General features: G+C 47.4%; 1 protein-coding gene across 1 annotated transcript; it reads left to right on the forward strand.

Annotated features, from left to right (window-relative positions):
- Positions 1-362: 362 nt before the first annotated feature.
- tgfbi (transforming growth factor, beta-induced) lies at positions 363-15,469 on the forward strand. The gene is made up of 17 exons (XM_030105839.1): positions 363-562; positions 1,897-1,995; positions 9,612-9,676; positions 9,797-9,954; positions 10,035-10,199; positions 10,425-10,571; positions 10,657-10,798; positions 10,884-11,096; positions 11,203-11,340; positions 11,427-11,569; positions 12,748-12,884; positions 13,089-13,213; positions 13,473-13,597; positions 14,563-14,665; positions 14,751-14,818; positions 15,000-15,024; positions 15,174-15,469. Exons 1-17 carry the CDS (start codon positions 423-425, stop codon positions 15,227-15,229), a joined length of 2,049 nt encoding a protein of 682 aa, XP_029961699.1. The 5' UTR covers positions 363-422; the 3' UTR covers positions 15,230-15,469.
- The last annotated feature ends 581 nt before the right edge of the window (positions 15,470-16,050 follow it).

Raw genomic sequence — 16,050 nt, forward strand, 5'->3', positions numbered from 1 at the left:
CCATCATGGTCAATCTGTCCTAACTTTTCTGAGACTTTTAAATAAACAATTAGTGATCTTTTTCTTTGTCAGATCTGTTTTCTCTGTGCTTTAATAATAAAAAAAAAAAAATTATACTGGAAGTGATTCAAACGTGCACGTGATCAGGTGTTTCTCAACTTTCCTGGTACTGCGGTGTGAAGCCTTCTTCCATCATAACATCTCCCAGAATTCTGAGGACTTTCTGGACCTTGAGGTGATGCTCTGACATTTGACATGGTAGTTAAAGCCGTTTTACAGCAGCACGGAGCGGGAGGCGGCCTCCCCCCTCCGCTGGCCCCTCCTCTCCCTCCTCCCCTCCGGGATAAAGAGCGGAGGTCCGGTCCGGGGTCCCTGCAGGGAAGTGGAGCAAGAGGAGAAGTCGGCGTTTCCATCACACAGAGATGATGACGGTGTGCGCGCGCGTCCCGGGCCTGCTGCTGGTCCTGGTCCCGGTTCTGACCCTGTTCCTGAGCGCGTGCGTGGCCCGCTCTCCTTACCAGGCGGTCCTGCAGCACAGCCGGATCCGAGGCCGCCTGCAGGGGTGAGTTCTCCCGGTCCAGTCCGGTCCGGTCCGGTCCGGTACCAGGACTGCAGTCAATGCAGACTGCTTCTTTTATTTGTTTGAGGACTACAGCTGCTTTGTTTGTTTAATTTTACTCAGTCATTATTCCAGCTTAACCACCTGTAGAGGAATGAGTGCGTTAATGAAAGGGTTAATTAAGGTTAATTGATAAGGCTAATTACCGTTCATCTTAATAGATAATAAGATAAACCTTTATTGTCGCCATGCTTTGAGCTTCAGTTTACAAAGGCATGAACTAGAACAGGAAAAATAACCAAACAGGACAGTACAGCAACACTTTATTCCACATAAAATATATGCATATATAAAACACACACAGTAATGCAGGGATTTTAATTCACAAATAGGGATTTTTTTTGCACCATGACACTGACTGTTATTGTTGGTTGTTCTGCAGTTTGATGGATGTTGGCAGGAATGAGTTTTTATAGCACTTCAGCCACTAATGAGGGTTGATGAGCAGGTTATTTGTGGTTAATTGGGGTTAATGAACCTTAATAAAGCTAAATTAAAAACAAGGTTATCTCGTGGGTCAGTGGAGTCTATTGAAAATTAATGAGCTGCTTAATTAATTGTGGATGGTTAATGAAGATCAGTGATTGGGTTAAATAAAGACAATGGAAGCTGATGAACAGTTTAAGGAAGGTGAATGAATGAACTGGGTAATGGGTTGATTTCTGAACCTATGAGGGTTATGATGAGCTGGTGAATTAATGTTAATAATTTGATTATTAAATATTAATGGAGGTTAATGCTTGGGTAATGAATGATTAACATTTACAGATTTTGGTGAGCAGGTTAATAAATGAACTGTGAGGAAATGCTAATAATTGGTTTATTGATGGTTAATGAATGGCTTAATGAAAGTGAGTAAAAGTTCATCAAGGTTAATTGAAGGGTTAAAGAAGGTGAATGACTGAACAAACATGAACAAGCCTCAGGTTAAGAAGGGGATTGTTCCATCCTGCTGTCTCACCTTTTCTGAATCGTTCTCAGATGTGTCTCATGGTTTCCAGCTGAACTGAAAGGATGAGAGGATTGGTGCATTCAGAGTCTGCAGGATATTTGAGTGCTGTGCTGAGTGCATACAGGTGGCAGGGTTAGCAAGTAGGATGACAGCAAATTGACAGGGTGAAATCAGGATTTTCACTGTGCAGAGGAGGATGAGCCGCGATGCGTTCACTGTCTCTGTCAGTCTGGATTTTCACTGTGCAGAGGAGGATGAGCCGCGATGCGTTCACTGTCTCTGTCAGTCTGACTGTCCACTCTTCATCTTTCCTCCTCTTCCTCAGACCAAATGTTTGTGCCATGCAGCAGGTCAAAGGAACTGACAAGAAATATTTCACCAACTGCAAGCAATGGTATCACCGTAAGGTCTGCGGCAAGCCCACGTGAGTCCTACACACACACACACACACACACACACACACACACACACACACACAATGGTTGTATCACAAGGTTTGTATTTACTTTGGTGTTTTTTAAAAAATGTGTTTGCTTGCTTTCTTGACAATTTTTCTACCCCGAAGACCCTTTCTTGGTCTCTGTAAGACTCTCCTGAATCTCCGACATGGACTTTAGGCCTGCGGGTCTGAAACTCACTTTGTGTCTGCGTGTTTGAGGAGAATCTGGTTTCTGCCAGTCTGTGGTTTTACCTGGTAATGGGTCCGAGGGGCACCTCGAGCCTTAATATATGAAGTGGACCTCATTCCTGCATGTCTGAGGTGGACCTGGTGTAGGGGTGGGCGATATGGCCTAACATTTGTATCACGGTATAATTTGAAACTTACACTGTAGACGGTATATGTCACAGTATAATTTGATATATAAATTTCAGCATAACAGTCTTGTAATGGTTACCATAGCCCATGGTGAAAGCATGGAAGCAGGAAGTAGTTTTTAAACTATTAAATAACAGAAGTCAAGTTACTTTGAATCCAAACCAAGTCCAGATTACAGATCAGGGGTCGGCAACTTGATTTGCTGTTGTGCCAATGTTTTTGCTGATCCCCGTTCGTCGGTGGCTAACAGCTAAGCTAACAGCTGACTGAGGCACCGCTATCAGCAGCTACTTTTACGAAGTGTCCCTGAAGGCAGCAGGAGCTAGCCTCGTAAACCAGACCCGCCCACTCCTCATCCACATTTGGATTTGGATTTGGGCTTAGTCTGGATAGGAGCCCATGGAAACGTCTTGCAGGGGGCGTCGGTTACTCCTTTGACTGACAGCAGACTTCAGCCAATCAGCGCTTCAAAACAATACGTCATCAAAATGCGTTCGCTTCTCTAAGGGTTAGCATTAGCTCATTAGCTCTAGCTTCCTTACACGTAAAGACACGCGAAAACGTTTTTTCCTGTTAGAAACTCACCAGGCGCAGACTCTTGCTCTTGCTTGATTGTTGTAAATCTTGGTATTTTGGCTGTAACTTTACTGATTGCAGCTTTCAGACGATGGTTAAAGTTAAAGTCCGTCGTCTCCGCTATGTGCAGCGAAGCGTCACTTCCGGTTTAGCCACCGGAATTCGCCAAAAAAATTTGAAAACAAAAAGCGGCAGCACTGATTGGCTCGGCCGTTTCAGACCAAGTGAAATCCCCTTCTATGGGCTCCTACCCAGACTGAGCACAACTCCAAAATCCAAACGCGGATGGGGAGTGGGCGGGTCTGGTTTATGAGGCAAAGCAGGAGCTGCACAGCTCAGGTTGTTCACTGACGCGGAGGTTTTCAGGTGTTTCACAGGTAATGAAGGCGGTTCAGGAGGAGCTGGATGCTGACAGGTTAATGAACGGTGCTACTGCCTGAGTGAAGCAGCCATCGCTGTTGTTGTGTACTTCTTCTTCAGGGAACCGGGCATCTAAAAAGTTGCGTTACTGCCACCCAGAGGACGTAATGTGCTATCGTGGTTGGGCGGTATGACCAAAATCCCTACCGTTGGCCAAATTTATATCACATACGGTTTATAGCGCCCACCCCTAACCTGGTGTGACGGACCTGGTACCTCCAAATTTGAGGTGGACCCAGTGCCTTCATATTTTGGCTGAAACTATTTCCTGCAGATCTGAGGTGGACCTTGTGCCTGAATGTCTGAGATGAACCTGGTGCCTTCATGTTTTAGGTAGAAGTGGTGCCAAGAGGTCTGAGGTGGACCTAACTGACATGGGCTCCCCCCCTTTCATGCAGCTTCTCGGTCCTTGACTCCAACATGGCCGCTGCACTGTGTGCTGTTACTGTACTTCAGGAAAGCTGCATTTTCTTCTTGTATTGATGTAACATCATCCAAGAAACATATCTCACATGATTGTATCTTCAGTCTTTCCATCGTGTCTGGGAGGTATCCTCATTCTGTCCTCGGCATCTCCTCTGGATGTGATGATCCAGCAACCCTTGACTTGTCTCCAGCATTTCTTTTGGGTGTCTTCTGCATGTCCTCAGTGTGTCCCCTGTGGTCGTGTCCTCACAGACACAGGGTTCCTTTATGTGCTGCTGTGATCCTACAGAGCAGCTCCTCTGCTGCTCCTCAGCTTCCTCATTATAAAACAGTGAGTCAGCAGGAAAAGGCAGCTCCAGTAAACCTGATAATCACCTGAAATCCTGCAGATTTTCATTCCTCCGGCACGAAGCCGCAGCCGCACGCTGGGCCTGGAACGCTGCGTAAAGTTCAGTGGAAAGTTTGGTGTTTGGATTGAAAAGTGCTGCCAGACTGAGGGTATGAGGTCATTGTTGATGGTTGGAGGTGGAGGAAAGACAGCAGCTCGGACTGTTTTCCCACGTCTCCACAACAAAACCGCAGCGGGATGATGAGCGCAATGATCTGAAGGCTGGAATCATCGAGGCTTTTACCAGACTCAGAGTCCGCACAGTTCATGAAGCCGCACACACGCAGACTCCTACACAGCCGCAGGTCTCAGGTTGCACACTGAGAGCCACACAGACACACACACACACAGACACACACACACACACACACACACACACACACACACACACACACGCGAGCTGAGGGAACCAGAGCCATGTGATTATTAATATGACACAGAATGAACCTGTGGGAAATCTCTGCTGACAGGACACCATGTTCGGGGGTGGTCTGTGGTTGGTTGTTGGTTGTTGGTGGTGGTGGTTGGTTGATGTAGAAAGTTGTTTTTGGTGTCTGGATGGTGTTGGTCTTTGGGTGGTTAGTTGATGTTGGTCTTTGGGTGGTTGGATGGTGACAGTGGTTACTTCTTGGCCAGTGATTTGAGAGTTGGTTGGTGTTGCTAGTACCTCTTGATGGGTTGCTTGGTTCTTGTGTTTGGTGTTTGCTGTCGCCGTGTGTTTTGGACTCTTCTAGTGAAACTGTGTGGTTTCAGTAATGACATTAGTTACAAAGAATTTTTACTGTTGTGTTCTGGTGAATTTCATGACAGAAAGCTTTACCACCAACAGGGAACAAAGGGTGGAATAATGGTGGGCGGTATTGAAAGACCAAGGGGAATTGCAGAATAAGTTCCGGAATAAAGTCCGTCATCCCTCGATGGATCCAGGGATGACGGAATGTCTTGACGGTGGATGGAGGAATGAAGTGGTGAGGATGAATTGAAAGATGATGGAATGACGCCGGACAGGGGACAGTTGGACTATAATAGAATGATGATCGATGTATGTTCGTATGCATGGATGGACGATAACCGTGAGTGCGAATGCTGCAGTGATAACCTGAATGGGTGTAGTTTGCATGTTCTCCCTGAGCCCCTCACAATAGAAAACCACTGGAGAAATTCAACATCTCCATCAGTCGCTTCTTTACATTTAAAATGCAATCTTTGGTGTGGATGTTCCTCCACCTTTCAAGAAGCTCGCTCCTCAGTGAAAGTCCCCGGGGAACTGGATGACAACTTTTGAAGTTCTGGATGGGGGTGTCATGTGGTGGACCCTGAGTTGACAAGAGGCGCCGACTGTCTGTTATCATGAGAACAGGAGCTGAAGACGAGCTGCAGGCAAGCGGAGGAGGACCTGTAGGTGCAGCTGAAGAAGAGTGGAGGAGGTGCAGCAGGAGGAGGTAAAGGAGAAGCTGAAGAGGAGCAAAAGGAGAACCTCTCTGATCTCCAGCTCGCCAGGAAAACACTCTGGCCTGGCAGGAAACAAAAAGGAACTGAAAGCTTTATCAGGAAGTGAAACTCTCTCACACACAGATCAACAAATTCCACCAACGTTTATCATAAAAACTAGTCTGTAATCTGATAATGCACACACACACACACACACACACACACACACACACACACACACACACACACACACACACACACACACACGGTTCCTGATCCTGATTGGCTCTGCAGACCTTTTGGGGGTGTTTTTCGGGCACACAGTCTCGTCTTTGTCTCTATGTTTGTGTGGAGGAGGCTCATGAGGTCGGAGGTCAGCAGAAGGAAGACTCATAACTCACAACCCCCCACCCGCCCTCCCTCCCTCCCTCCTCCCAAGCTGAGCGGCGTTTTGTGTGTCCAGGAACTCCAGGAAATCCAGGAACACCACCATCACCACCGCCACAGACACCAGTAACACCTACGTCATGGTGGAAACTCTCTGCAGCCCCACAGGGAGGGGGATCCTCAGTACCAAACGGCAGCAGGAAAAGCTCCGTTCGCCTCCATGTCAGAAACACATTTCCTCGCCGAGGACTCGGGGAACGGACTTCGGTGCGCGCTGGTACACGTGTTGAGACTTGCAGCCGTCAGCGGGGCTCCTGCCGGGCGTCGCAGAGGAAACAAAGCAGGCCGAGGAGGAGCGGCTCACTGAATCTGAGCTGTGTTCTCTGCTGGGACCGAAGACCAGCTGCAGGCAGCTGTGCAAACAGCTCAAACACACACACACACATACGCACAGAGTTCACAGAACGTCTGTCAGACAGAGAAGGAACCACTAAGGGTACACTCATGATCTATGCTCTGCGCTCGATGGTCTGTTTTATGATTCATGATCTATAATATTGCCTGATTATGTGCGGCTGTTGTGGACTCGGTCCTCCGTCTCACCCATGTATTGAAGAACCCTTCACGGAGATACCGGACCTCAAGCTGCTGGCTTCAGAAGTTACCTATGGTGTGTGTTTGTATGTGTGTGTTCATCCTAACCAGCAGAAAACTTCTCATCCTAATGTCTCTGAAGTATGTGCATGTGAGTAACTAATCACCCTGGACTGCAGAAATACCTCCACCCACTCCTCCCACATCTCCATTTCTCATCAGTGAAACCTCTTTTAAAGAAAAACCAACTATTTTCCACCTCAAATGACACATTACTGAATTTACATGCAAGAAAAGTACACAGAAAAATGCCAAAGTTCAAAGTGACAGTGTAAAATCCATTCAAAGAAACTGTTTATAATATACATGAAACCTACATGAGTATAAAAACTTAGATGTGAGTCGCTCTCCTAATGTCGCAGAGAGCATTTTAGTTTTGTTTAGTGCTTAAACTAACAGACAGCGGAACATCAGTTCATCCCATCCATCAAACATGAAGTTTAAACATAAATACCCTGAATTTAAAGAGTATGGGCAGAAGAAAAGATAAACCAAGTTTTTTTTTTTTTTTTTAACCACGAACACTTTTTCATCATGTTGCAAAACTCTGTTTTGCCGGATGATTAGCAAGTTATCTCTATGAAAATAAATACATTTTTTCAAAACGCTAACTTCTGCAATCAGCAACAGGAAAGCCAAGGCTGTTGCTTTTCTCACAGGGTTAAGTTTATTAACCCATTTAGATTAAGAAACCATTTATTTCCACATCAGTGAAATGGGATCTGGCCTCATTTTTGCAGATATTCATTGATTTTTTTTTTTTTTTTTGGTGGAACTGCATTTTTCACTCCTGTCCCAGTGTCACACACAATAAAACAGCACCTCGCTTTTACACTCAGATTAAGAAATTCCCGGTGAGGTGCTTTGTCTATTATTTTGCTGTCATCTGATGGCTGCAAAGAAAGCAGAGACGCTGCCGTTGCAGAGCTGTGCCACCTGTCAAGAACAATCTGCCTCAAAGATAATGAAGCTACAACAAGGTGAGGTCAGTGAAAAGCGATCCTCACATTATTATTATTATTTTTTTAATTTTTCGAACAGAAAAGTCAATCTGTGGATGTGTTTCTAACTGAGGCCCAAAGACGACTGCCAGACATGCCAGACAGACCAGTTAACAGCAGCATTCACTGCACCGTGCGACAGTCTGAGTCGAAATAAGTCGGCAGGCGCTGGGAGTAAGCTCCCGCCAATCACTTTTTCCTGACGCGGGAATTGTAAAAAGGATTTCTTGCGGCTAAACAGATGTGAAGACTCAAGCAGAGCTTCTGATGTAAGTTGAAAGCAGCCTTTCGTGATGATAAATTTCAACGCCATTGGCAGTTCTTACGGCTCATCAAGGTGAACTGAAAGCATCTGTGGTGACAAACACAGCTGAAAAGGTTTACTGGGTACGTGACACTATTTTGCTTCAAAGTTTGTCTTTGTGGCATCCTCAAGCTTCTGTTTGTTCTTTCTGTTTATATCGTGACAAGTTTGTGTTCTTTCGGTGGAATCAGTTGTGTAGACAAATTTAAATTACTTCATTAAATTTAACTTTTTTGTGTTTGTTCATTGTTAAAAGAAGGTGTAGGAATGTTTTGCATTAACAGGCAGCAGATAGATTGATTAGCTATGCACCACGTTAGTAATGGGATCTGGTCGCTGCAGCCGGAGCAGGGCAGAGTCATTAAACGAGTTTATAACGGCAATGAATCATGAGTCACGAGTCAGAAAAAGGACTCTTAAGTCTTGCGTTCAGTTTTCACACCAGCACAGCTGAGTCAGGTCAGAGTGGGGGAAACAAGACGTCTCACTCTGCCTCTGGAACCTCGGCTTCTGCAGGGAGCCTCCAGCCACGGTGGGGCTCGGGATGGAGCCGTGCGCCCCGCCCCTGCACGATGGCGCTGCAGTGTTTTTCCTGGCATCAGCTGCAGATTCTTCTTCTCTCAGAGGAAATGAGCTTTACGAGGCTAGACGGCGGAGTCAGCTTTATGGTGGAAATCTGTGCGGCTCCTGTTCCCAGCCTGCACGCGTCATTACCGCTTCGCCGCCACGCACATGTGGTGTAAATCTGCTCCACAGCAGCTCCTCCGAGGCCGCTCACGTCCCCGCTCACCGTGGGCCGTCCACATGTAGAAACAGACGTCCTGCTGGATGAATCAAACGCCCCCCTCAGCTTTGTGGGGACAGTCTGAACGAAGACGAAATGCAAGCAGAACAGAAGCCAGGCGGCTGAGCTCCACCAGCACTTCTACACTCACACACACACACACTGTGTGTGGTGCGCTGTCATGATCAAATTTCATTGGTTTTAATATGACGTGATTCACTGTTTTGGACTTGGTTTGTTGGACTGGTGTGGACTCTGTCCGGTTCCCGAGGCTTCCGTTCTCAGAGTCAACCTGCTGAGTCAGTGCTGAGGATGCTGCTGATCCCCATCCTGTAGTGAACCAGGAATATAAATCCTGGAACCTAATGGACCATGGATGAGTCTGACACCTTAACATGAACCCACCTGGTCTTCAAAGACCTCTACAGGTCTGTTGTGGATATGATCAGAGGAGATGAGTCTCTGGATCTCTGGATTAGTCGCTGGGACAATAACACATTAAAGAGATTCAAACATGGAAATCAACAAAGAACATGCATGCAGGTCATGCATCTGATAAATTTCCTTTCAGTTCCTCATTTACAGCACATTTTCCCTGATTGTGTCTTTTTGCCACCAAAAAAAACAAATCCCTGCCCAAGTGGACATGTCCAAATGAGATCCATGCACGATGGATGTCAGGGAGCCACATGCTAAATTTGACAGGAATTTGCCTCAGTGGCCACTGAGAGGACCTTTTCCAATGATTATGCTGATGCCCAAAATCAAGACCTGCATCAGACCAGGTCCAGGACCAGGTCTTGGCTCAGACTCAGGTACCTCTCCCTCAGATGTGTTGTGTTGTGTCTGCAGGGTGATCACCTATGAGTGCTGTCCGGGCTACGAGAGGATCCCTGGAGAGAAAGGCTGTCCTGCAGGTAACAATCTGGAACCTCAGCATAAACACACACTCAGAAAATGAACGGTCATGATGTCAAAGAGTCATAATGCCTGTTAGAGCCTGAGAACACACTCTGACACCGTGTGTGTGTTTGCAGCTCTTCCTCTCGTGAACATCTACAACACTCTGGGTGTAGTTGGAGCTACAACCACAAAGATGTACACAGAACGAGCCCAGCTGAGGGAGGAGGTGGAAGGTCCAGGAAGCTTCACCTTCTTTGCTCCAAGCAACGATGCCTGGGCTGCTCTGCCTGCTGTCAGTACTGGTGGTGGTGATGATGATGATGATGATGATGATGGTGGTTATGATGATGAAGATGAGTGTTTGCTTTGTAGGAAATCCTGGATGCTCTGGTGAGCAACGTGAACATCGAGTTGTTGAACGCTCTCCATTACCACATGGTGAACCGCAGACTGACCTCGGAGGACCTGAGGCACGGCTCCTCCTTCTCCTCCATGTACCAGGACTTCAAGGTTCACATCCATCACTACAGCAACGGGGTGAGTGCACACACTCCCACACAGCGATGCATGGTGGAACACATCTGTGCGTAACCACACACACATAAACACACGATAGCTACACAAACTGTAGCTCAGCTACAAGCTATAACACACAGCTACGCTTAAGTACAACCAGCATCACACTCTAACATACAATATAGAAGCCACTGTGACACACACACACACACACACAAATATAAACTTTATGTGGCGCCCCTGCAGGTGGTGACGGTGAACTGTGCCCGCCTGATCAAGCCCGACCAGCATGCCACAAACGGCATTGTGCACGTGGTAGACCGCGTCATCACCGCTGTCAGCAACAGCATGCAGACCATCATGGACGTGGACGGCGACCTGGAGACGCTGCAGGTCAGTGCAGCCATTCGTGACTCCTCGATCAGCCAACCAGAGATCAGTCCCAGAGCGGTCTGACGTTTCACTCTCCGCGTTCCAGGCGGCCTTCGTTACCGCCGGACTGACCAACATCCTGGAGGACGAGGGCCAGTACACCATCTTTGCTCCCACCAACGAGGCCTTCGAGAAGATTCCCCCCGACACCCTGAACCGGATCCTGAAAGACCCCGTGGCTCTGACGGGTAAGCACAGGGGTCTCAGTGTCTGTGCTGCGGCTGACTGACCGGGACCGGGCGTAACCCGATCCTCCACTGCGTATCGTCTCAGACATGCTGAACTACCACATCCTGAAGCACATGCAGTGCGCCGAGTCGGTGGTGGCAGGGACGCCAATGGAGACACTGCAGGGCACGACGCTGGAGGTCGGCTGTGACGGAGACTCAATGACGCTCAACGGGAAGGCCATCGTCACCAAGAAGGACCAGCTGGGCACGAACGGGGTCATCCACTACATTAATGAGCTGCTCATCCCCGACTCAGGTGACTGTACTACCACTACTTTCCCTGCTGATACTGCGAATTGTTGTGTCACTACTGTTCCCAGTATTTCAGTACCAGTACTGTCAATAACTGAAACCTCTTGCAGCAAAGACTCTGTTGGAGTTGGCTGACGGTTCATCTATTTCCACGGCGACCAAGTTGTTTGTGGAGGCGGGGCTCAGCTCCCACCTGACGGGCTCGGAGGCCCTCACCCTGATGGCTCCTCTCAACGATGCTTTCAAAGGTAACGCGTGGCGTTCGCCAGCTGTGTGCAGCATATGCGCTCAGAGCGTGACCGTGTGTGTTTGACGTGTCCCGGTACGCCCGCAGGCACCGTGACCATGACTCCGGAAATCAGGAAGCTGATGACCAATCACATCCTGAAGGAGCAGCTGTCCTCCAAAGCGCTGTACCACGGCCAGGAGCTGGAGACACTCGGAGGCCTGCGACTGCGCGTCTTCGTCTACAGAAATGTGAGAACAGCGTCTGTTCATTTAGTCATTCGTTCCCTTATTTATTCACTTATTCTGTAATTCCTTCAATCGGTTTTTCAAGTTAATGAGATGTAATGACATGAAATGTGGGTTTCCATCGTCTGCTCCTGGGATTCAGACGTTGGGATAGACCAGGTGACTCATGCTCGGTTTAAAAAGCTCTTTAATGGAGGAGACGGAAGTGCGCGTCAGCACCTCATTACCGCACCGCGGGCGGTCCAGACCTCTTTGCTGTGGAGATGGAAAAAAAACATCAGAGTCTGCACACAGGACGGTCTTTTGCAGTCACTTACATGTAGCCTCTCTGTCAACATACATCAAGTCACACTTAATTTAAAAAATAAAACAACGTAACGGCAGCAAGCATCATCCACTGTGAGACTCCCTCCACACAAACAGCTGTTCTATCTGATGATGAACCCACGGATGTTGAGAGACGGTACTGATCGGTGGACGTGAAGGCCACATCTGGTTTTAATGTGAGCATACGTCCTTAACTTATACAAAGGTTTCCTGTTTATTTTGAACCCTGTAGAACTCCTCGTGACCATGTAGAACTCTGTAAAATTCTTCAGGGTTATATAAGACCCTGTGTGACCCTGTGAGACCACTTACAGACCAGTAGGACCCCGTGGAATCGTTTCAAATCTATGAGGTCCTTAAAGGACCCTTTAGAACCCGGCAAGACCCTGTGAAATCCCTTAAAAATCCTTCGGGGACAGAGAGAACCCGGCCGGACCCTTCAGAACCCCATTATTCATCTGATCAGAGGAGAGGCGGTGTCCTTCTGATGTTTCTACTGGTCCCCAAATGTTCCAGGTCTCGGACCCGTGGGTGGTTCACATTCTGCTCACTAATGAACTCTGCAGACCACAACCAGCTTCCTGCCTCCCACCACATCTAAGTCTTTCCAGACTGTGTGTGTGCGTGTGTGTATGTGCATTTACTGTATCAGATGACTGACTGTTTGTGAGATAAATGTTGGTTGAAATGTGTGTCTGGTTGATATTTAATCTTCTTCTGTAATGTGTGTGTGTGTGTGTGTGTGTGTGTGTGTGTGTGTGTGTGTGTGTGTGTGTGTGTGTGGTACATGTGTGACGCATATGTGTGTTTGCGTGGTGTGTATAATATTTCATCCGTGCGCGGTGCCGTTACAGAACTTGTGCATAGAGAATGCCTGCATTGCTGCCCACGATAAGACGGGACGCTTCGGCACCATGTTCACCGTGGACAAAGTCCTGACCCCCCCCATGGGGACTCTGATGGACATCCTGAAGTCTGATGACCGCTTCAGGTGACAAAGACCAATCTGTTGTATCAATTCAGTTTTATTGATAAATCTCCAAATACAACTTAAAACACCTGTGTAATCATTTTGCCTGTTATTACCTATTATTATCACAGCTATCACTCTTTCTTGACTCTACAGTCACCCTTTAATCACCCATTTAATCACTGTTGTCACACGATCGCCGCTCTGGTCTGACTCTGTTCTCAGTACCCTGGTTGGAGCCATCCAGACAGCAGGCATGACGGAGCTGTTGAACCAGGAGGGGGCGCTCACCTTCTTCGCCCCCACCAACGAAGCCTTCAGCGCGCACGCCGACCTCAACAGGCTGCTCAGTGAGTACAGAAACATGTGAGGCGGTGCAGCGGGTGTCATTAATCAGACAGACGTGCAGTCAGGAGAGGAGCTTCTGGAGGATCTCACGGCAGCCTGCAGCTCCTTCTTTGGTCTGAACGTCAGGAAGCCTCCAGCTCCTGTTTACACGTCTCGGCGTCTCGGACATCCGCCGGCCTGCTCCCCGTCCGTCGCCTCCTCATAACAACATGCCGCCGCTCCTCGTGTTCACTCAGATGGAACTGTCTCTGTGTGTGTCAGGTGATCCGGCGGCGCTGGCGGGGGTGCTGAGGTATCACCTCGGAGAGGGTCTGCTGGTCAGCGGGGGAGTCAGCTCCCACACCCGTGTCACCCCTCTGCAGGGAGACAAGCTGGAGATGGGCGTGGTCAGTCCCAACTTTAATTGGCATTCCCATGTGAACAAAATACATTCCAACAGATTTTATTATAATACATAAACGTAACGATCTGACTCAACGTGACAAGACCCAGTTAACCAAACCGATTGATTCACAGACAGTCTAATGCAGGGGTGTCAAACATAAGGCCGGTGGGCCAAAACCAGCCTCCAAGAGGCTCCAATATGGGCACCAAACCACCAAGAAAATTTTTAAATTTTCAGAGAAAATATTTGGTAACACTTTACTTGAAGCCCCCCTGTATAACACATTATAAGTAGTTATAAACACTCATACATGATCACAATGCTTTATAACTCACTATACAGCATAGGATTAGGGTTAGGGTTAGGTCCTGGCATTGTGATCGTCTATGAATGTTTATAACTATAGCTACACGTGTTATAATGGCATTATAATGATTTATGAATGTACTTATAATGTGTTATACAGGGGGGCTTCAAGTAAGTGTTACCAAATATTTTTTAAACAAATTTCTGAAGCGTAGCAGACACAACACAACACTGAGATCCGAGCTGAGTTATCAGTTATCAGTGAATGAAAGTTCTGCCATTGCCAAAGCTATGCCATTGCTATCAAACTGGCTTCAGAACCATGCTGTCAGGGTGAGTTTGTAAAAACATCCATAATGCAGCAGCTGTGGGAGAAACTTTTTCATTTACTGCATTTTGCACCAGAAGCTTTCATTAAAATTGGCTTTTTGTTGAAATTGTTGAAATTTTCTGTCGTAATTGTTTGGTTTTTCAAAAAAAAAAGACGTTTTCTTGCGCATACACTACACCACTTTAAAGTTTAAATTAAAGGTTATTATGGCATTGTCCAGCCCACTCAGTATGAAATCCCCTCAACTAAATGTGTTGAACACCGATGCTGAATGAACTCGTTTCTGATCAGGTATGGTTAACCAGTCTCCGTTTGTATTTGTGTTTCAGCGTAACTACACTGTCTATGTCAACAAGATCCCCGTGGCAGACGCCGACCTCATGGCCACCAACGGCGTCGTGCACGCCGTCAACAGCATCATCAAACCTCTGCGTGAGTCCACTGGTCTCGATGTTGTCGTCACTGTCGCGTTCTTGTTTTTCTATCTTGTTTATGCTGTTTCATTGTTGTTGTTTAGCTCCGAAGGTAGATCGTGAGCAGTCGGATGCCCCCGCGGCACCGCTAAGAGCCGCCGCTTCTTTCCGGGTGAGAACTCAGCGACACCTTGTGGACATTTTGTGGGAGTACACTGAACCAACCAATGACCAATTATCTGACTGACTGGCGTCACTACACCAGTTCTCTGGCTGTTCATTGTCCTTTTTCGCTGAGCAGTCCATCAGAGTAGCGATGTTCTCTCACAATCCGTCTCCTCTCTGTCCTGCAGGCTGATGCCAAGAGCTTCAGGAATGGTGAGTCGATTTTCCGCTGACGCCTGACCCAGGGCTGAGGAGGCATGCCTCTGCTCCAGGCTGGTGCAGCGCCTCGTCTGGATCCCTCTCCTGATCTGGTCGTGATCTGTTCCTGATCCCGGTCTGTGCTGTTGTGTTTGTGTGTCCAGAGAATCTGTTCAGGCAGGTGGTCCGAAGTCGCTCCAGCAGGACGATGCAGCAGTGAGCCTGCAGAGGAGGAACCAGCGGAGAAGAAAGAGGGTCACGGAGGTGACATGATGCATTCAGTGTCAGCTCAAAATGTCAGAAGAAGGAGAAAATGTTTTTTAAACTTAAACTTTTTGTAAAAAAAATGAAGAAAACTCGTAGTTTGGAGTTGCTGCAGTGTTTTTTAAAGCCAGCAGGGGGCGACCTCGCCCCGTCTCGAGCTGCAACATTCAGCCTGTGTTTGTAAAATAAAGCTGAAAGTGACAAAATACCTGAGTCGCCTCTGAATGCACCACACAGGCACACCTCACTTCTGTGCATGTGACCTCTGTGTGTGTACACGTGACCTCTATCCACAGTTACTGCCACCAAATGAGGTTCAGCATCATCAAACTCTACAAAGTTTTTTTTTTTTCCCTGAAGTTTATGAAGTAGCAGTAAAGTCCGAGAAGCAGAGAGTCCACAGAGGAAGGAGCTCTGGTTATTGCAGTCTATGGCTGTAATAACAGGGTTGCCAATGAAAGCAGATGCCATTCAATTTTCAGTTAAATTTTATTTTGATCAAATGCAACACAAACCCAACAATTCCACATAAGCAAGCAGAGGGGACGTTAGAGAGGAAGAACTCCATTTTTAAGATGAGGAAACCTGTGGAACCAGAGGAGGAGACTAGCGCACATTGTCAAGAGATATAACTCCATGTTTGGGTAGTGGCGGGCACAAGGAAACAGCAACAAACAGATCGTCAATAAAGTCATAAGTCACTGCGGTCGTCTTGGGGGCAGGAGACTCAGACCATGACCTTTTAGTACCACTGTTACAGCACTCCAGGAAGGTAAA

Source organism: Salarias fasciatus, chromosome 2, assembly GCF_902148845.1.
Source record: "Salarias fasciatus chromosome 2, fSalaFa1.1, whole genome shotgun sequence".
NCBI lineage: Eukaryota > Metazoa > Chordata > Actinopteri > Blenniiformes > Blenniidae > Salarias > Salarias fasciatus.

Coding starts and splice junctions, on each gene's coding strand:
- tgfbi (XM_030105839.1), top strand. CDS start 423: ATGATGACGGTGTGCGCGCGCGTCCCGGGCCTGCTGCTGGTCCTGGTC. Junction 9,955..10,034: donor CCTGGGCTGCTCTGCCTGCT/GTCAGTACTGGT, acceptor TTTGCTTTGTAG/GAAATCCTGGATGCTCTGGT. Junction 14,819..14,999: donor GAGCCGCCGCTTCTTTCCGG/GTGAGAACTCAG, acceptor TCTGTCCTGCAG/GCTGATGCCAAGAGCTTCAG.